The following is a 22,699-nucleotide window of genomic DNA, read 5'->3' as shown; positions in this document are numbered from 1 at the left end:
CTCTCTATGGGTACCGGCTATGGTCTGTAACATAAGCCTGCCTTCTCTTCAAACCAACACACCGTATTAACTCTGTACACACTGTTGGTGCACATTGTAAACTAATCTACACACTATCTCACCATGGGTTTGTGCTTCCAAACCGCCTCCCCTACATCGACTTAGATCAATCAATCAATCAAAGCTTTATTTATATAGCGCATTTCATACCCAGAGGCAACACAATGCGCTTTAGATGGCTATCAAATAAATTAAATGTTTGTTTCATTAAGCATGCAAGGAAATATGTTCAAACTAATAGTAAAATCACAGAAGCAATAAAACTAAGAAGATGGTAGAATTATATTTCCCTCAACTCCTTTATACAGCTGCATTATATTACTTTATTTTTTTTCTGATTAACAATTAAGATTCATTCTAATCTTCAATACAATTGCGTCAAGTAAAGAAAACTAAAGAAATTAATTTCACACTACAGCATGGAGGCGCAGTACCTCGTACTGTCACCTCACAGCAAGAAGGTCTCCGGGCCTTGCATGTTCTCCGGAGTTTGCATGTTCTCCCTGTGTTCACAAGGGTTTCCTCCCAAATAACCCAATAGAAAAAACATGAGAACAGCAGATGCTCTTCAGTCCGGTCCCTGACCAGAACCTGGACTGAGCACTTGAACTTCATCCCTGTGTGCCATGAACGATGGCTGCTCTCTGACTCCCCCTGGAGGAGGACAGCTCAGTATGGGATAAATACAGGGAGCAATTTCCACCGGCGGCCCCCGAAAGCTGCATGTGTGTGCTGTGTGCTGTGTTGCCACTCACTATGTAATGTGTGTGTCACTGTGTGGCGGAATAAAGATCCCCCTCGGGTCCTGTAATAAAAAAAGTATCTTATGTCTCAAAACTGTGTTCAAGCAGTCATTTGTTCAAAGTAATCACCCGCCCCCCATCTAGAGAACATAATTGAACACTTACCCCCACCTTCACCTACACAATTCTAACCCCCACCCTAAAATAACATACCACAATATAACACTGGTGTGCACAGACATTTTGGGGGGCAGGTGCTCAGTGAAAAATGAGGGGAACCTTGAGCGAGGGGGCGGGGGGTGCTGACAGATAATTTGTATTTTGATTGCCGCGCGAGTTGATGACCGGGGGGGGCCTGAGACTTGGTTAAGATTACTACATAATACTAAATATTCATCTTAAGTATACTGAGAGCTTCACGTGCTGTATTCTTCACATTGGTCGTGTGGTGGTCATCATTACGTTAAATCCTTTAATTGATTATGACTAGCGTGTAGCTTGTTAAGCAGGTGGGCAGTCGGCTAATTTAGGCTCAGCTGTTTGGTGCTGTATGAGACTTACTTCACAACAGAGACAAATAAATGCAAGTTATAGTTTGGCAACTGAGGCTTAGGGGGCAACCAATACACTCGTTTCGTTTATGTGTTAGGCTACCTGGCTGGTTAGCTGTCATCACTCGGGCACACTGGATGGGGAAAGGGCAGTGGAGGAGTAGTGCGCCTCTGTTTGTGTCCGCTTTTCGCTTTTACCGTTGACAAAGGAAGAGAGGGAGGGGGGGGGGGGGCTGGCAAAATTACAACGCATTTTGTGGCATTATTATTACACGCTTTTAATCGAGAATTGATCGATGTCACCATGGGCCAAATACAGTAGGCCTACACTGTAACAAAAAAAAACAAAAAAAAAAGGAACTTTCTCAAAGGGCACTTGCCTTGTCCAGAGGGCAAAGGGCAGGTGCTCTAGCACCACATCGTGTCTATCTATGCACGTCCCTGCCTACAGAACATAATAGAACCCCTACCCTCAACTTCACCTACAGACCAAAATATAATCCTATCCCCAAAAAATTACACTGCGGTGTGGGGGGAGAAAAAAAAGAGCGTCTATAGAGTGCTCAAGCGGAAAATGGAAGAGCCGTCCCATGGGATCTTAATTTGGAAAAAATATATATGGTAGTCAATGGTGATAACAAATAATTTCTTGATCCCGTTTGAATTGTGCCATGACCATCACATATGATGTTTGTCAATTTAAAACATAATTTTCCAAGTCAAGAAAGTCGCAGTTTGTCGTAATACTGTAAAGCAGTTATTCCAGAACGAGTTTAAAATTATTAAAAGAGGTGAAAATCACTGTTAGTCTAGCCATGTTGAGAGCTGCAGGAATGTGAAAGGAGAGTTAGCTCTGTAAGAGCTGGCATGCGAGATCGGCTTTACAAGGTCCAAAGAGTGGAGTTCGGCGCGCTTCAGACAAGTTCTCAGTAGAGGGTTTGGTGCTCAACAGTTGAGGACAATATGAGAGAAAGGTTTACCTGGGAATTTCCATAGGACTATCCAGAATAACACAAACTGGACCACAGGTAGTCGTTTTAATGGTGACTGACGTTTTGACTTTCGTCTTCTTCAGAGTCAACAAAGAACAAAGGGAAGGGGGAGGTATATTTAGCCTACCCTCCCATATAATTAGTTCAGGAACACCCATTTTGAAAATAATAATTAAAGAAAACTATAATAAATGCAAACAATATGTAATGAAATAATTAATGGTATATGTTACGTTCCAAAGATAATAATGACATACATTTTGTCAAGTAGGTCTATTTACAAGTACTGTATATACAAAGAACTGAGATCAACTAGAGAGAAAGCAAGAGAGGCTTGGTTGGTCATTTACTCCTCCAGTGGATGTACGAATCCAGAGTGTCCTTTGCATAGAACAGATTTTTCAGTGAGTGATTTTTCACTGGACAGATATATTTTAACTACTTCCTTCTCCGTAGGGAGCGTTGCGGGGGTCCGGGAGGTAGATCTTCTACACCCGCGTGTCCCCCGCCTCGTTTGCCGCGTTGTCTCGTTGAATTGGCTAAAAAAGGAGGCTGGTCACATCCATCTTTGCCGTCCGACGAATCCTGTTTGCTTACTGTCGACATCCAGAAATCCATATTCCTTTTACTGTAGTTCAGTTTGGGCGGGTTCTGGATATGAATCTGTGCCGCGTAGTCTGCCTTGCCAGTTGTAGACCGTCCCGTCAGAGTAGACTTTTGCAGGGCTGCCAATTCTCACGCATTGAGCGTAAGACACACGCATTTCAGCCTATTCTCACGCTCACACGCCACACTTCACAATTATCACGCAGGGAAATGACCAAGCCCTAAATACTATTAGTTCAATGTTCATGGACTCTTATTTTCAAATTACTTGAATGAATGCTATTCTCGCCCCCCAGTTGTCCTTACCGCCCAAGGAACGCTACTCAAACCTAGGGGTCTGGGGGGGGGGACATCTCGGGCGGGAAGGGGGTGCTTGTGGCTAAGTGGAAAAATCTCACTCCAAACTTTCAGCCATGCCTTTGTGTCTCTTTGATATTTATGTAGTTTGTATGCTTTGATTTCTTTTTGAAACGCAGCGATGGATATGGTGAGGTCGTCTATATCCACCTTTGTCTTGATTTCATCCTCTATGCATTTTATCTAGATGTTCACTTTCTTCATTTCCGCCTTTGTCTTTTCAATGGCAAGGAGCATTAAATCCAGAGAGCACTTATTTAAGATTAGTTCCCATTTGTGTAGGAAATCTTTGTCCTCTAGTCTGAAAGCTGAGGCTTTTTTTTTTTATTCTGAGACCTCTTGGGATTCTCTTTTCACGCCAGTATTCCGATAGTGTCATGGAATGCCAGAGTAGGCGCATCTCTTTTTTTGGATATCCTCTAGTTACGAACGTAATGCAATTTGACATGGTTCGTTTGGTTGATTCAAGTCTTGGAATAGACCATGTGGAAGGACAATATACAGACCTTGTTCGTCTGTATAAGACAAAATCCCTAACGTGCAGTTGTACTTTTGTCAATTTCAGAGAAGGTACTAATTTTGTACCCTCACTTTTAGGGGCAAGCAGCGAGAACAAAAGAACAGCCCAAGTTCAAATAGTATCAGAGTCCAAAGAGTGGAGTTCGGAGTTCTCAGAAGAGGGTTTGGTGCTTAACAGTAGAGCACAATATATAATAGAGAAGTCATTATTATCTTTGGAATGCAACATATACCATTATTATTTCATTATATATTATTTGCATTTATTATTGTTTTCTTTCATTATTATTTTCAAAATGGGTGTTCCTGAACTAATTATGTGGGAGGGTAGGCTATATATACCTCCCCGTTCCCTTTGTTCTTTGTTGACTCTGAAGAAGACGAAAGTCAAAACGTCAGTCAGTCAGTCAAACTGGTCCAGTTTGTGTTATTCTGGGTAGTCCTATGGAAATGCCCAGATAAACCTTTCTCGGCTTTACAAGGTTTTGGTGGGTGTTAAACTAGTGTAATGTCGGCTAACTAATATTAGCTCATTTGCGAGTTAACTAAGATTAGTAAGGCAAGGCACGGCAAGTTTATTTGTATAGCACATTTCAGCAACAAGGCAATTCAAAGTGCTTTACATGAGACACAAGACAAAGTGCAACACATAAAAGGTCATATAAAAAACGAAATGCAATAAAAACGACACTCTTTATCACATACTGAAACCTCTCTCTCCACTCATTTACATACAGTACAATGTCCTTCTGTTAGGTTGCTCGCTGGCTTTTCACCAGTGCCTCAAACATCCTTTCTGAGCAAGGGACTACATCAGCTGTTGTGTCACTAGGCACACCTTGCACCAAAAATCCATCTACTCCATTTTCAACATACATTTCCTTCTTTCTCTTCCTCCCTCAAGTCGTTCTACTAACGACTACAGAGTACTTCTCTGTACTTTGCAGATGCAGATACTAAATTATAGTAAAATGTATGTTTTCAATTGACAAATGTATGTGATGCTCATGGCACAATTCAATCTGGATCAAGAAATAATTTTTCTCACGCCGTTCACTACCATTCTGATTCAAGGTCCCATGGCGGTTTTCTCTTCCTGTTTCCACTTAGGCACTCTATCGTAGAGCAGGTTACCCCGACTGGCTCCACCTCAACTGGCTCCTTTCGACGCAAAGGAGCAGCGGCTCTACTCCGAGTCTCTCCCAGATGACTGAACTTCTCACCCGATCTCTCAGGGAGACCCCTGCCACCCTCTGGAGAAAACTCATTTCGGCCGCTTGTATCCCTGATCTCGTTCTTTCGGTCATGACCCATCCTTCATGACCATAGGTGAGGGTGGGGACGAAGATAGACCGGTAGATCGAGAGCTTTGCCTTTTGGCTCAGCTCTCTTTTCGTCACAACAGTGCGGTAAAGCGACTGCAGAACCGCACCAGCTGCTCCGATTCTCCGGCCAAACTCCCTCTCCATGGTTCCCTCACTCGTGAACAAGACCCCCAGATTCTTGAACTCCTTCACTTGGGGTAAGGACTCATTTCCTACTCGGAGCGGACAGACCACCCGTTTCCTGCTGAGAACCATGGCCTCAGACTTAGAAGTGCTGATTCTCATCCCAGCCGCTTCACACTCAGTTGCGAACCTATCCAGAGAGTGCTGGAGGTCACAGGCAGATGATACCATCAGGACCACATCATCTGCAAATAGCATTGATTGGATTGGATGGCCCTAAGTAGGGATCCCCTCACCCCATACTCCCGCATAACCCTCCACAAGACCTCTCGAGGGACCCGGTCTTAAGCCTTCTCCAAGTCCACAAAACACATGTAGACAGGTTGGGCAAACTCCCAAGCCCCCTCTAAGATCCTTGCGAGAGTGAAGAGCTGGTCGGTGGTTCCACGACCAGGACGAAATCCGCATTGTTCCTCTTCGATCTGAGGTTCGACTATCGGCCGGACCCTCCTTTCCAGCACCTTGGACAACACTTTCCCTGGGAGGCTGAGTAATGTGATGCCTCTATAGTTGCACACACCCTCTGGTCCCCTTTTTTGAATATTGGGACCACCACCCCAGTCTGCCACTCCTTTGGCACTGACCCGGTCTTCCACGCGTGTCAACCAAGACCGCCCCTCAACACCCAGCGCCTTCAGCATTTCTGGACGGATCTCATCAGTCCCTGGGGCTTTGCCACTGTGGAGTTGTTTGACTACCCCAGTGACCTCCTCCAGGGAAATTGACGATGACCCCCCATCATCTTCCGGCTCTGCCTCGATCGTAGAGGGTGGATTAGTCGGGTTCAGGAGTTCTTCAAAGTGCTCCTTCCAATGCTTAACAACCTCCTCAGTTGAGGTCAGCAGTGTCCCTTCCTTGCTGTATACAGCTTGGATGGTCCCCCGCTTTCCCTTCCTGAGGTGTCTGATGGTCTTCCAGAAATACTTTGGTGCTGACCGAAAGTCCTTCTCCATGGTTTCTCCGAACTCCTCCCACACCCGCTGCCACCAGGCGCTCGCAGGCGGGCCCTCCATCTGGGCCTGGCTCCAGACGAGGGCCCCAGGCTTCCTCCGGGCCGGGTCTCTCTTCCTTGTATGTTGTACTCCATCTGGGGTTTTTACCTGTAACCCCAGGTAGGGGGTCTAGGGGGTACTACCACTTGCCCAAGGTGGACCCCCAGACTAGTGGAGGGAAGGAGGCGTCTTACTTCTCCATTATAGTTTGCACTGAAACTAGCCACTGCCCAGCAAACAAGCTATGAGGGTGGGATATATGTGTAGAGGAATTTGATTGGAACATTGACAAGTGGACGGGTTTTAAGAACTTTAGACAGATTCGATAGAAGCATAGCGTTGATTGACGGGTGGATGTCGTGAGATTATTGGCCTAAAATCTAAGGTACCTGTTGTCGTCATTGCACGTGACCTACCTTTTTCCAGGAAGTAAGAAATTATATACTTTGATATAAGATTACAACAAAAGAAGAATTTTGTAATTTTTTGGGCATACATCGTTGAATAGGTGAACACTATGACCAATTATGTGAACCAAAATGGGACAGAATGCTTTTTTCATTTTAGTGCGACTTTAAGGGATTCAGAGGAAACAGGGACAGAATTGAAGCCATTTTCTTCAATTTGAAAAAGGAGAAGTGGGTTGTATATAACCCAGAGATAGCACTGATCATTTCATTTCCTGACTACTACCTAAAAGTACCTGTGGATAATGGCAAAGTAAAAAAAAAAAAACAGTGCACAGAATAATGGTGAACCCCCCCCCCCCCCCGAAAAAAAAAAAAAAATCCTTTCTGCGGCAAATCTCTCATTACCCTCACCTACAGACCGCAATATAACACTAACCACCACAGTACTGTATCTCTGTTAGGTACTGTACTTGTGCACTGACTGTCATTCTACAGTATGTTATAGATCAACTGTATTCTCACAACTCAGCCCATATATTGTTCACATTTCTAATGTTACTGGTGCATGTAGTGTGGGTTTCCTCCCTGTGTTTTTCCCATAACTGTATACAGTAGACACTGTACACTGTAGATACACATTTCTTTGACAGTGAGATGACTTGACAGTTTTTTATTGTGGTGAGATTCACACATTTTTATATTCACACTTTTGAGTAGCAGTGTTGGGGTGCTGGAAGAGGAGGCTATGAGACAAAAGGTGTCAGAAAAACTGTGGGAGTTTGTGAGGAGACAATGTGTGACATTTGCAGTATTGCATTCAGAGATGAATTAGTCAATTTTCCTTGAAGTCAAGTTTAATCATAAAGCACATGTTCATACTGTACAAGCAAAAAAATGTACCACACAGTGCTTTACAGAATGAAAAGAAAAGATAATTTAAAAACAGTACATTGTAAAAAAATAATAATAATAATAATAATAAATAAGAAAGAAGAAAATACATTGTGAGACCAGACAATACATGGTTAAATTATCTGGTAAGATATTCCAGAGGTCTGAGGTCGTTGACAACATTGACCAGCGCTGTCTCTGTGCTATAATGAGGGTGAAAAACAGACTGAAAAGTATCAAGGATACAATTCGCATCTAGGAAGTAATTTAACTGTTTGGATACAATCAATCCACAACCAAATTGAGGCTTATGCAGACCCATAAAAGTGAGATTCATGAATGCTGGAAGTCATGTTCTGTTTAGGATTAAGTCTTTCAGACTTAAGAAACAACCTCAGGGCCGGATTGCACTGTTTTTCCACTCAATGTTTGCATAGCAATCACAGTTGGGGAAAATATAAAAAAATCGTCTTATAGCTGGAGGGAAACCAACCTTTCAATGTTAATAGAGATTCACTTCTAATAGTTTCACTTTTAACACAGGCAACTGAGCCTGTGTGGAGCTGCAATAATGCTACTGTTCAGCGTTGACACCCAGAGCTTCCACTAGGTCTAGCCTGTGATAAGGACATGAGATGAGTACTATTTCTGGTCACACTTAGGGCCTCAGAAAAAGCCATTGAGACCAAATCCTCCCAGGAGAGGGAATTAGCTCAGTGCGTGTTAGAGCTTTCTGGAACAGTTTGAGAACTGAACAGTCTGAAGTGGCCATGAAGTGGTCTGCAGTGAGAGGCCAATGCAGGGTTTCTCCCTGCTCCCTTGTTTCAGTGGGTCACTATACTAGATAATGATAACATATGTATTTTGAACATGATCTGCTGTTCGGGTGTGTTAAGTGTTGCAGTGTCACCAAAACATGCTTATGTATCCAGGAACTGAGTTTGAGGCCACTGCTGTTGGACATGAAGAATTGTTAGGGGTCATAGTCCACTGATGTCACCCTCCCAGAATGTTCTCAGCACCTGCTGGGGTTTAGCCACATGTTGTAATATTCTACTTAATGAGGACAGCCATTACATCTCAATTACATAGTCATAATCACGCCTGTGTAATTGAAATGATCACGGCCTTCAATTAAGCTGTCCCCGTAGGTACATCTCTCTCTCTCATTACACTTCATTCTACTGTCAATTAACCACACTCAGGCACAAGGCTTCTAATTATCAACACTGGATGCATCTCAATTTGTCCATTATGCTTGTTTTGTGTTTGGGTAAGTTCTACTCTTTCTCCTATTGCTGCAAATCACTAAAAAGACTACTGCCTCTGAGTTGTCAAAAAACCTGTCCAAAGGGTCTTGTTGGTTGTTGAAAGACTGTTAAACTAAAGACTTCCAATCACAGTTTTCCACAGCTCTGGGTAACATCAGAACTAACATTAGAACCGTTCTGGGGTACGGACTCTGTTGCATTGCCTTTCCAGCTCACTATAGAACTCTCTTTGTCTTGCTGTAGACCACTTGCCCTCATTTTCTCACTGTCTCCAATGAGGTTCAGCTAATGATCTTGCAATCGTGTGTCTGCGTATCAAATGATTTGGACAAAAACATGATCACATTATTGTTGTCCTTTCACAGGTCTTCCAAGGAAACTTTGACAATGACACACACAGAAAGAATGTGATAGATCCACCCATCTACGCCCGGTTCATCCGGATCCTACCCTGGTCGTGGTATGGAAGGATCACCATGCGGGCGGAGTTACTTGGATGCACAGAGGAAGAGTGAACCCCCCTCCCTCTCTCCCTTCCTCCCTTGTATACTGGAGTATCTATCCCAGATCCAGTATTTCAATAGAAACTGTGCAACCTGTAAAAAATAAATCGATTTCCAATGGATTTTTCAAGAATAAGTGTTTGGTTTTGGTGGGTTTCTTTTTTCCTTTTTTATTTTTTGTACAATGATTTAAACCTGCCGTCGTGTTCCACATTTGTTTTTCCATTCCCTCTTTTTTGTGGTCGATGTCTTTATATTCCTCTCAAGATCTACATCATGTTTGGAATGAACCTGTGTAACATATATGGGAGGGGGGTTATGTCACTGTTGTTTGAACTTGTTGCCATGAATCTACTGTACAGTGTCACTTTTTAACCAAGACATGAAACCTGTCCTACATGCCTCATTTGACATGATTAACCTACTGCATCATTGCAAAGCTATCAAGCAAATCACTAAAAGATCACAATTAAATACTTCATTAAGAATTATATTTTTTACTTTTGATTAAGCTGTGCTTTTACCATAGATTGACATTAAACTATGATCAAAACAATAACAATGCTCTTGTATTATATGTAAAACACAAAATAACTGCATGGTACATGAATTATGATATTTAATGTATAGTATGACAAATCATCTAATTAAAACTCCCTCCCTAAGAACAATCACTTCAACTAAGGGATCTATTTTTACGTGTATTTTTAATGGTTCTGATACACACTGCAAAAGCTTACAGAGTGACTGATCTGCTAGAAGATAAAGAATGCTGCAGTTAAAAAAGTGCAGCCTATTGACTCTAAAGTGTATGGACTCTAAACTCTCTTATTGAAGTGTCCTAGTGTTCTTATTTCATGTCCCATATTTTATTTATTTTAATGTAATAAACATTTAAAATTCTTATTTGCAAGATATGGGAATTATGTCACTGTTTTGTAACTGTATACTTTATTTCACATTTTGTTAGCTGTTGTTTTTAGCATTTTTTTGTCCTTTCTGTTTTTGTTTTGCTGTGGAGATCTAATTTTGACTCAATTTGAAATGCTCAGGATGATGTCATTCTCACACACCACCATAATTTGTACAAGATCCATGCCCTCTTATTAACAATGAATGAAGGATTACAAAGGATTAATGAAGGATTACAAATCATGTTGCACGGAGACATCAATATGTATTCTGTTGTTTAAAAACAAATAATATAAATACATTGTTTTTAATCATGCATTAAAAAAATACATAAGAAACATAAGAAAAAGAGTATTTAAATATATATATAGAGACATCTTGTTTTTATTTGAAATAACAATAATACTGCCTTTCAGTGTTGTATTTGAAAGTTTGACATGGTTATTATCTTTACGATAAACTGAATACAATTAGGGAATACTGGGCAGCGTTCAAATTCAGCAAACAGAGGCGAACGTTCATGGCGAACATGTTTTCTTTGAATGGTTACATTTGAACGGAGAGCCCTTCTTTGCTCAACCATGATTTTCTGGATGATATATTTTGGCTGTAGTCCCGCTACTACAACCTAATTCAATGCTAGTTAGAAGTAAAAGGGCCTCCATTATTCAATTAATTCATTCAAACAATCATAGTTACATTTACCTCAGTCAAACATCCATTTTTGTTCACTGCAAACTACCTTTTCAGACAATCCACTTATGTTTGCAAACATTTGCAGCGAACACAAAGCTAACATAATTTTTTTTCTAAATAGTTTGCAAGCGTTCATGAACATTTGCCATGTTCACTGAATTTGAATGCACTGCAGGCAGGCCTATATTGAAATAGTGATTTGTCACAAAAAAACTATTTTGACAATATCATTGGGAATATAGATACTTGACTGTTAAAAGCTTTGTGCAATGTTCATTAGATGAATCCAAGATGAGTTTACAATATAATTGTAATTATATTGTTATTATTGTCCTCCAAACAGATCATGCATCATGTTGATAATCTCAAACCCCATTCATCCTGATGTAAAGATTTTGTGGGTACTTCCAAGGTCATGTGAAGTGGTTATTGGTGTTGATCAGTGTCTGTCATTTCGTAGATACATGGACACAGCATAAGCATCATGTAACTAACCCACTTTTTTTCTAATGGATGTATTTGGCTAGGCATCATGTTATTTAAAAAAAAATATTTATTGGCTTTTGTTCGAGCTGTTTACAATATGTCTTGTTCAGCGTTTCGTGTGTCAATGAGGTTCTCTGCTTGATTGATCTTTGTAGATGATGTGCACTTTTCACAGAGTAGGATTCATACAGACCATTGGAGATGTCTGCATGACATATGACTTATGTTTAAAAAAGGATAGAGTATCAAAGATTAGGTTTAATGTCCACAGGCACATTTTTTTGTTTGGATTAACTAGGTGTAACATTTTCTACTTTGCAATCACATTCCTTTGTGGTGTGCATTGAAACCTCTTATCTGGAAGCAAGAGTTCTGATTCATCCTCCATTTTGTATTTATGTGTGTTTCCAAATTTTATTGGTTTTTATCTCCTCGGTCTGAGTAATCAAGCGCCAAATGTACCAGTTATAAGATGGCAAGCCTGCAGAGGAGAAAGCCAGAAACAATGACCATGTACAGAAAAAAAAGATGTTGCTTCAAACTAGAGCTATTTCAGTTTGACCAATAAAAAGATGTCTGTGAATCAATCAGCTTTCATGCTTTCTTGCTTGCATCAAAAATACAATGTACAGAAATACATTGTGATATGTCACATGTCATACCAGTACTTTAAAACTTTAAAATCCTTATGCATAATTGTGACAATGCTGTACTTTCTCCTTCCAAAAACTCTGGCATCACCAGATCATGTCTCCATCATTGATTTACCTTGAGCATGCCATACCTATTTCCTCCATCACCCTTCCAACTTCAATCTCTTTGCAGTGACAGGGGATCAAAACATGAGTCGAAGGCCAAACATTTGAAGCTGCACTGTCCAGTAATGTTTCGATTATCTGAGTGTCAGTGTGGGGAAATAATTGCCTTGTAACTCAGGTGATTGAAGTTGCGTTGTAATTGAATCCATCCTAATTGGAAAACAATCTGTTTAGTCTGCTTGACACATTCATTAAAGCATGAACGGTTAAACAAAAGATGCAATGTTGAGGGGCAGGTCCAGGCAATGCCAGGTAGCCGTGATTGCTTTTTCAACTGCATCCAGATCAATACATGGATGAGAATGTCCAAGCACTATAATGTGGCAACATCTGTAGCAACAACACTGTATAAACTGCAATGTAATCACATTGTATGTACCTGTAAGCACATTGTATGGTTTAGTTACCATACAATGTACTTACATTGTATGGTAGGGGGGGGGGGGGGCTGTGTTAGCAGGGTTGGCAAGGATTCACATGGATGCGTGCCATGGTACAGTAGCAGTGATGGTGGCGCTTAATACTGCTTCATAAATAATCCATAATTTCCGGACAATCTCTAAGTTTGCTACGGTTTGTGAAGTACATGCTTACTGTTTTACTCACATTTAGGGTGAGACACGAGTCGAGTAACCATTTAGTAACATTTTCCTTTTCCTTGGACAGTATCTTTGCCACTTCCCGTTCGTTCTTTCTGTGTGCGGAATATTACATAATGTAAGGTATTCCGTCATTGGCTCAGTATTTTTAAGCGGTGCAGCTGCTCCTACATACGTGACGTGTGTCCGTCCGTCCGTGTCCATGTGTTCATTCGTAGCACAGAATTTAGACCACTATACCATTGCACACCTGCAAAAGGCTGTAAAGATTGCTCATACACCTGCACCGCTCACCTGAGTGTGATTTTTATTACGTTCTTGGGAAGTCATTAGTTTCTTCATTGCCTCAAGAGGTTCATACTGACCTGTTGTAGCTATGCCTCAGAAAACGGGCTGTATGTCTGGCAGATACTGACAAATCTTCTGAGTGAAGGGAGATAACGTCAATCTGTTTCATTCATCCAATGCATCTAGGGTCTGACAGTAGTCTGAAAAGCAGACAGTAGTCTGAAATAGATGACACTGACAAACACACAGAGGAACAGCTGTCTTCTTGAAAACACAGTATAGTATTATTCATATTCCACATTCCCATTTATCTTACACCATTCCAAACTCAAGCAGTGGGAATACCTTTAATTCGATTTTTATATTCACAGTTTTGGGCAGTAGCTCGCATGATTAAATCCCTCTAAATGCCTGAACTGCACAGCCTGAATGCATCACCATAATCCATCGTTATATTCAGATGGTAATAATGACAAAAAGAAAAAAATATTCACTATGGAATTTTTGTTCCAGTAAAGGTGCGTTTGCCAGGATCCCACGCAGTTTGCCTTAAAGTAGGTGGAGCTGTTCATGGTAGTGTCCAGGTAAAGCTCATCCATTCTTGCCATCATGGAGGAGGAGCAGGGAGTGAAACATTTTTCACAGGGGGTGTGGGAAAATAAATGAATAGCCTACATTCATTATATAAAACTTTCCTGGGAATATTTATTATAATTATTTGGCTCTGTTATTTGTGCTCTTGTTGATAGGCTACTTTACGTACAAGGATATTGATCTCCTGTGCAGTCTAAAGCGTTTGCTTCTTTTCTCTATGCTCATTCATCCATTCTCACACCTAGCCTGTTTTTTTATACTATGGCACACCTGAATGGCTTGAGAAAGGAACACCTGTGCTGCTTAATTCAATTATTCCACCTCTTTATTGGACGCACACTGAGTTCCGTACACCTGTGCAGCAAATTCACAAAATTAGACAATTATATCTATTGTTTTTGACTATTGACAAATAGCCTTTGACTGTTTGCGTGATCCAATTAGAGTCCTGAGCTAGATGTCTTGTGCTCATCAGGAGTGTGTCCACCCATATCGGGAGGCTGTGAAACAGCCTTGTATCAAGTGAACATAAATGACAGGCCTTGTAGCACAGCAAAGATTCTCCGGCTGTTGTGCCAATCAAACTGTTAAAAGCCCATCAGCTCTGCCTGCCAGGGCACATGCTCATGCCCATGTGCCCTGACCGGCAGAGCCGAACCTCATCGGCCCTGCCTGTCAGGGCATATGTGGGCTGACAGGCAGAGTTGATGGGATTTTAACAGTTCAATTGACACAAGAGCAGAGGAAGAGTTGAAAGTTGGTCAGGTTAATACAGGTTTTCAGGTCATTCCATATTGTACATGTATCATTCTAGGTTGGGTTAATGGCAGTAATACAAACACATAAGTACTTAAGGCGTTTTCAACAATGGTATCGTATAACATGATGATAAGAAGATGCATGGTCAGGTTGATTTGATGAAATTTACTACAACATACATTTTCCTGCTACACACAGACAACCAAAGTTATACTTAATGATATTTTGAGCATCAATATCAGAATGTAGCCCTCTCTTTGGGCGCCATGTCTGAGTGAAGTTAGTGAATATATCTTTGGTGATAAAATTGAATTCTTCAAGATCAAGATGAGTGAAGAAACAATTGATTTTCATACACAGTGAGAATTGCTGTATGGTTGGAAAAAGTACATTTTGTTAGGAGTAGTTTTGTTTTGAGTAGTTTACTTTGATCGTTGAGTCTCAGCTCTGTGGACAAAGGCTAGGCAGTCTTAGGTTAAAAAGCTAGTCAAAATAAACATACTCAAAGTATCAATAAGGACAGCATAGCTTTTTTCAGAAGGGATTGAGAGAATGGATACAGAGAGCAATTTAAGCCATTTATAGCAGCTTTGTTGCAAACACTTATGTCATTTGTCTGCATGGCTCTGTCAGAATCACTATTGAGGCCACATGAGTTTCACATACCATCTGAGATTTCTCTCATTATCTTGTTTGTGTAGTCTGTGGGGAGTCCTTGGCAGAACTGGGCCATCCTTGTGAACAACATTCACCTCTAATGAAATTGTTGCTAATGTTATTTGGGATTCAGTTACCAATGGAACATTTAAGTGGGTCAAATATGCCACCAAAATGCTTCAGAGACTGTCAAACAAACTCTTCCTGTATCTTATTTTGTTATTTAGGTCAGGTCCACTGCAAGGCTTTGAGATATGCTACCTACAGTTGTATCTCAGAGCAGTGTGACTTGATTAACCAACACACAACGCCCTGTCTACAGTACAGAGGGAGAACACACTCACAGAGAATGTATACAGCACATTATAGCACAATGAACTTTCCATTGAGGTACATGCTTTCTCAAGCAAATGTGTAAAATGATCTCCACAATGTGTATTGCAGTTTGTGCTTGCCTTTCCTGCTAGCACTAATGTCTATTTGTGTCTCTATGTCAGGAAAGGCTATGGGAAGACAGAGAACTTCAGGGTAAAGCCAGTAGTTTGCCTACATGTTTGTCTGTTGGAGATTGATGCTGCAGTAGAAGATGAAAAGCAAAAAATAAATAGTTCAAATGATTAATGTTGAAATGAATGATGAGGGTTATCAGGGAAACAGCCAATGCAAAATGCAAAGGTTACTGGAGAACATTGTTGTAATGCCCAGATTAATTCCACCCATGAATACAGTAATGTTTCAATGTTGAAATTGAACACAATTTAGATGTGGGGATTAATGCTTTATACATTTAATTTTGTGCTGCTAAACCAAGGACCTGCACAGAGCATATGAACTCAGGGAATTGCCTCGGCCAAGAGTCAATTAGAGGAAAATGTATTATATAATAGTAATTAGAAGATGCCATTATATTGATATGAAATAAGCTTCCCGGGACCATTTGTCTACTTGTACAATATTCTTGCTTTGTGTGTGGATCCACAGGGGCCAAACCTTTGGCAGGTCTTAATGTGATGAGATTACCAGCCAGGAAAAGTCAATGACATCAGTCAGTATCAGAAGATAATTACGAAAAGTCAAGGTTTTAAATTAACATTATGTCCTTAATGGAATGAGGATACCAGAGTTCACAGGAACTTATAAGGCTGTTCAAAGATACATTTTAAGGACAGCTCCTTTGAGAAATAGTTGGGGGGCGTCCAGAAAAATTGATTAAATTGACAATTTAGATGGACAGGGATGGCAGCTGTAGAGTCTAGACACAGGTTTGTGTTCCAGCAAGGCACCCACCCATCAGACATCTGTACATACGATCAGGAACAACAAATATAGCACAATGGGAATTAGCATCTCTGCCTTGTATATGGACAACTGGTACATATGCGCAGAGGCAGTGGCGATTTTACATTAGGGGCAGGTGGGGCAGTGCCCCACCAGGTGGCGCTGTTGTGCAAGATGCATCTTAGCCTACAACTGTGTTTCGGAAAAATCAAATTTATAATTAATACAAAATAGTGATTCAGTGGTTAAAATAGCATGTATAAATATAATAAACCTGACTGACACTATGTATAGTGCTGTTTTGCAGTAATTCCCTTTGTATGAGTGTGTCACAGACTGCTCTGACTCGGCAGAGGGGCACCGAAGCGTTCTCCCCTACTGTTGCTATAGCGACAATGTGAGCGTGGTCGGGAGTAATGTGAAAAAATATCACGCAGATTTTATCCGGTGGAGGGGCAGAAAAGTCTCTTCCCCTACGAAATCTACCTGGCAACAGGTTAAGCCAGGGAATAATAAAACAACGTTGATCAAAGTTGAACTACTGGGTCATTGTCGATGTCGATCTACGTTAGCCAATGCTGCTAGCTAAAGTTTTGTACAGATTAAAAGTGTTTTCAGGTGCAACAATGAATAGTGTAGATTATTTGTTGAATGTGCGGTTTAGTACATTGAAACTTGAAGATAAACTGGAAATAAAACGTTTAGGGCCATACGACCAGAAGAATTGGTGCTGCTCCAGGCTGGAGATAAGGTAACCCGTACCTTCAAACAGGAATGGTTTGAGAAAAATAAGTCGCTAACTGCTAGCACCTCGAAAAGTGCGCTGTTCTGTTTCCCTTGTATTCTTTTTGGTGAAAACTCTGTTTGGGCATCGTCTGGATTCAAAGACATTAAACATCTGTCAGAAAGAACCGCGAAGCATGAAAGCTCTGCGTCCCATCTGAACTGTGCCATGAAGCTGGGTTTACTGGGGCAGCTCAACGTCCAGGCACAACTAGATGATGCGTTTCGCCGTTCCATCGCGGAGCACAACAAACAGACCGAGGAGAATCGGTATGTTCTGGGGAGGCTGATCACTTTTATTAAACTCTGTGGGAAGTGTGAAATGGGTTTGCGTGGTCACGACGAGTCAGCAAACTCACTGAACCCAGGCATTTTTCGGTGCATTTTTGAGACGATGTGTGAGGGGGACTAATGTGGACAGTGCGCCTTCACTCTAGTAGACTATTTGGCTGTGATATACAGTAAGTGGAGTACTAATAGGTTATGCGTAGTGCCCAGGTCTGATGGGTGAACACTTGTCACTTTCAGAACCCTGGACCGGGCATGCGCTCTCTAATTAGCCTACTCTGCGTGTGTTAATGTGTCGTTATCTTTGTGTGTTGTAGCCTCTGCTCTGATGTACCTACCGTAGTCTAATTGGCTTTAGTTCTTGTGATGGTGACATAATATAAAACTGCCCCTCCAGAAATGCCATGCTAAAATCGCCACTGCGCAGAGGTAATGCATAATCATGTTTATTATTTTAGCTGGTCTTGCTGTTTCTCACAAAGTCATCAACAGCGAGAATCATTGTATTTTCACTACAAATCCATATTAGAATCAAAATAGAGATTAATCATTCAGAATCCAGAGGCCATAGCCTGGCGTCGCCAGCGTGATCACGTGAGCTCATTTTATTTCACTACGTAGATCAATCTGGTCATCCACCTGTTCAAACTAACTCCCACTCGACCCAATATTCATCGGGCTAATCACAACCGCTTATCTAATACCGGGTTAACTAACCCTTTTAGACATATAATTCACAAATAAGAATTGAGGCAGAGACGGCGAAAATGTTCGGCAACAACAGATCTGTTGTTGCCAAACATTTTGCTGTCTCTGCCTCAGTTCTTATTTTAGTGAATCAAACTTAGGTGTTACAAGCAAGGGATCACTTCCTATTCTGAGGAACAACTTGGCTACCCATAAGGCTTTTCTTAATCTAACTATGGTAAATAACAAAGCTCAAAAAATAACAACTTCAATATATAACAGGGTGTGTTTGATACCACGATTGTACCCACTTCATAGATGATAGGAAGACTAACTCATGTTTTGTTGCTCTGATTCGTTGTTGGTCTATCCAATTGCGTCCAGAGGCATTTGCTCTGTGCCGACTATTGATAACGCCCCTTGGAAATAAAATAAAAAAAACTCTGGATTTCCAGACCCTTTGCATTTTTGCAAATTGGGTCTGACTAAGCCAGGCTACAGAGATTATATCAGATGGTATACTCTGCTTCATGACATGTGTTCCACACGGACCTGTGGAAATAAGCAGAAGACTCTACCCAAGTTCATATCTATTGAAAAATATGGTCCAGCAGCAATTTACTTGAAGTGACTGAATGTGCTGTGGAGAGGTATAGGTGTAATGGAAGGAAAATAAATGTTTATCCACATGGAACTCTTGTCAAGACTGACATCCACCCAGGGGGCTTAATGTTGATGTGGTCATACAGTACAAGTACTTAGAACAACAGGCTGGAATGGGGAGGAAACACCAAGGTCATATTCAAGAAGGGACAGAATTGATTAGTTTGTGAAGGTCCATCGGTGTATGTAGAGTAGGGATGAGACGGTATGGATTTTTCATTACGGTACGGTATGGTACGGTATCTAGTTACATGGTACGGTTTACGGTATTTCACCTCCCCAACACACATACAAAAAAACAAGTATTTTACTTTGAAGGAAAACAGCTTTATTGGATATAGAAGGGCCCAGTCTACTTCCTGGATCGAATAATAGGACGTTTTTTATCGACTAGCCACAGGCGTTTCAATAGGCTGAGTTCTAGAGCCCTACAGTGCAACACATGATGGAAAATACACACTATTGTAATTAAGCTGTTTATTAATAGCAAGCTTATATTAAATTACAAAATTAACTGTTGCAAGCAACTTCAAATGTGAAGTTTCAGCAGCGCATTATTGTGTAATACCGTAAACGTAATACCGTAAACACAGGGAAGGTCACGGTTCTAATACCGTGGACATTTTATACCGAGGTTCACGGTTTTATGATATACCATCTCATCCCTAAATATAGAGCAATGCTGAACATGTTCTACCAGTCTGTTGTAGCGAGTGCCATCTTCTATGTTGTGTGCTGGGGCAGCAGCATCAAAGCAGCGGACCAACAGGTAGGACTAGCGCGCTTCGTCCTGAAGGTCAACCTGGACTCAGTGACTGTGGTGGCAGAGAGATTAATGCTGACCAAACTGCTGGCCATCATGGACAATGTCTCATACCCTCACCCACACTCTGCTCAGGCACAGGAGCACCTTCAGTCACAGGTTGATCCTGCGTGCTCGACGGAGTGCTTCCAGAGGTCCTTACCTGTAAGTACCGGTAAGTACTGGGTAAGTACCGGTAAGTACCAGGGTAAGTACTAGTAAGTACCGGTAAGTACCGGTAGGTACCGGTAAGTACCAGGTACATACTGGTAAGTACCCCGTAAGACACTGGTAAGACATGGTAAGACACTGGTAAGACACGGGTAAGACAGTGTAAAACACAAGTAAGACACTGTTAAGACAGTGTAAGACACGGGTAAGACACTGGTAGGACAGTGTTAAACACGGGCTCTATTATAAAGCGTTACCATGTCTTGTTTTGCCCATATTTCATATCTCCATGGAGTAAACTACAGGGGCGAGGCCAGAATATGTAGGGGCATGATATTTAAATGACAATTGTTTTCATCCGCACCGCCCGATCATTCGTATGACATGTGGACACCATACGCTTGGATCTGTGCTCCTTTGATGAATGAGAGCCAATGGACCTGAGTCAGCTTAGAGGGTGCTAAAGCTCTTGGACAGGTGTGATGGTATTTTAAACTGATCTAGTCAAAAGATTTACCAAGATACGTTCAAAAGGTTAAGTCTGGTTTATTGTGAAAACAATACGATTGCAACCGGACCTCAAAGTAAAACACAGAGTGGTTCTAACAGAAGAAGTCAATCAGATCGCCAATTCTTCTCCTTATATCTTGCTCAGGCCAACGAGGTAGTACAGGCGTCATTTGATTGGCCACACAGTGGGCGGGGGATGAAACTCACTTTGAATATCACTTTGAATATAGACAAAGAAAACAAAAGGTCTGAGCCAGGGCAGGAAGGACATAAGGTGTGGCCCTTCTGACTTAAACAAAGAAAGGAGGAAGAGCGAGGCAGAGGAGTTGTTTACATTTACAAAAGGGAGAGTTGAGGTGTTTACAATTACAAAAAGGGAGATTGAAACTAGAGGTTGCAGGGGACTTGATGAATAGGTATAGAAACATGAATCTGAATAGTCTTGAGACTGTGTGTTAAATTCCATGACAACTCACAGCTATGTGAATACTTGGGGGGAGGTGATGAATTACAAGAGAAGTGAGAGGACAAAGGTTTAAGGTGTTTGGATGTAAATTCCTCAACAATCCCCCATTTGTGCCTGAACAGGTACACAAAAATAAAATATAAAATCCAAACACAGTGTAAACAGTCAGCTATGCTATACATGTGGAAAGGAAATAATCTCTCCACTAGGTGGAGCAAAAAGCGTTTTTTTATTTTTTTATTATTTTCTTTCCACGTGCAAAATCACGCACCAAAACCCCTTGTTTCAGAAATTTGACAGGAAACAAGATAAAAAAGATGACATGATTATATACTATTTATAGTCTAAGAGTGGACAACCATTCACCAAAAAACTTGATTTAACAAGGCAAAAAAGATAAATGGTTACCAGTGTAAGAAGGGCAAAAAACCTCTTGGTCAATTTAGAGGAAAAACCCAAACTTATTTATCAACTCATGTTTCAACCATTGTAACTCTTGTAAACAAATATGATATTTTTCAGATTATTTCAAAGTTCATTTACTCTTGTTGTGAATAATCGCATGTGATGTCCTATGGAACATAGCTTCCATGTGTGCGTCTCTGAATGTTTAATGTAGGTTCCAGTGTGTGCGATTAGAGGTGCAGTCATTGTTGTTGAGATTGTCCACGTTGTCATACCACAACCACAAGAAGGAGGTGACCGGCAAGGTCAGTCTCCGATTGCTCATCAGAGGAGAGGAGAGTGTGGCGGTGACTGTCAAGGTCACTCTCCGATTTCTCATCGTCTTGGATTTTGACATCTGTAGAGTGTCTTGTTCACAGTGTATATCCAACAGTCATTTAGGTGACACTTCTCTTTTGGGCAATAGAATGTCACTGGGGAATGCAAGGCGTCTTCTCTTCTAGATCGCAACTTCAATGTAGCGTTGTTTGAATCAGTTATGTTCAATGTTAGTTGCAGTGTGTGCAGGTGTGTGTGCGTGTGTGGTGCATCTTGTGAGGTCATGGCTGTGGAGTTTCTTCATGTTGCCATCATAACGATCATGAGAAGGAGGTGACCAGCAAGGTAATTTTTCCTCCGATTCCTCGTCAGAGGAGAGGACAGTTGTGGCAGCTCATGGCTTTGGCCTCTGAGCCCTCTGGTTCAGCTGCATCCTTGATCTCCTGGTGTTGGCGATCCCCTGGTGGACCGTCCTCTGCTGCTTGGACCCGTCGGCAATGGCTTGCATGGATCCACGAAGTCCTCTCAGATCGCTGTCTGCGTGGTGAGTAGAACCTGGTACGGCCCGAGCCACCTCGGCGAGTTCCAGCTCCTTCGTCTGTGGTCGCGGACCAGGACCCAATCCCCAGGAGAGATGTGATGCAGGAACCCCTCCTTAGCCTCAGGAATGGCGGTCCTCACTCTGTTGAAGACATCCTTCTCTTCCATGTTTTCTGGCCTGTTCTCAGGCTGCTCATCTGCTCCTGGTAGTCTCTTGTCTCCTCATTGGGCAGGTCCACATAGAGCGGTCAGCCAGCGAGCTCTCGGAAGGTGAGGAGGGAGTCCCTGTCCTGGTTCAGCAGGGTGAAGGTGCGGTGGGACACCACACAGCCAGGGCGCCAGCAGCACGTACAGGCTCTTGAACTGAACCCGGTCCATCCCTGTACTGCTCCACGTAGGGCCGGCCCGGGTCGTGCTGCTGGAGGGCCACCTCGGCGCTCCCGCTCCCCCAGTACAGGCTGATGAAGTGCTCCGTCTGTGGATCCACAGATGAGAGAGACAAACAGAGACAAAACAGAAGAGCAAAAGGAGAGTCCTCTGGTCTGGTCTCCCTGTTCCCCTCTTTGGTCAGGAACG

The 22,699-nt window shown here is 41.8% G+C and overlaps 1 protein-coding gene across 1 annotated transcript in view; it reads left to right on the top strand.

Moving 5' to 3' along the window:
• The window catches only part of edil3a (EGF-like repeats and discoidin I-like domains 3a), a gene marked incomplete at both ends in the record, with an annotated part of 163,286 nt that extends 153,871 nt beyond the window's left edge, over positions 1 to 9,415 (top strand). Inside the window, one exon of the mRNA XM_084457687.1 lies at positions 9,266 to 9,415. Coding sequence (XP_084313813.1) covers positions 9,266 to 9,415 — 150 coding nt within the window. The remainder of the gene's footprint in view (positions 1 to 9,265) is intronic.
• Between the last annotated feature and the right edge of the window lie 13,284 nt (positions 9,416 to 22,699).

The sequence above is a fragment of the Borostomias antarcticus genome (assembly GCF_949987555.1).
Source record: "Borostomias antarcticus genome assembly, chromosome: 23".
NCBI lineage: Eukaryota > Metazoa > Chordata > Actinopteri > Stomiiformes > Stomiidae > Borostomias > Borostomias antarcticus.
This window is presented reverse-complemented; position numbering and strand designations above follow the sequence as displayed.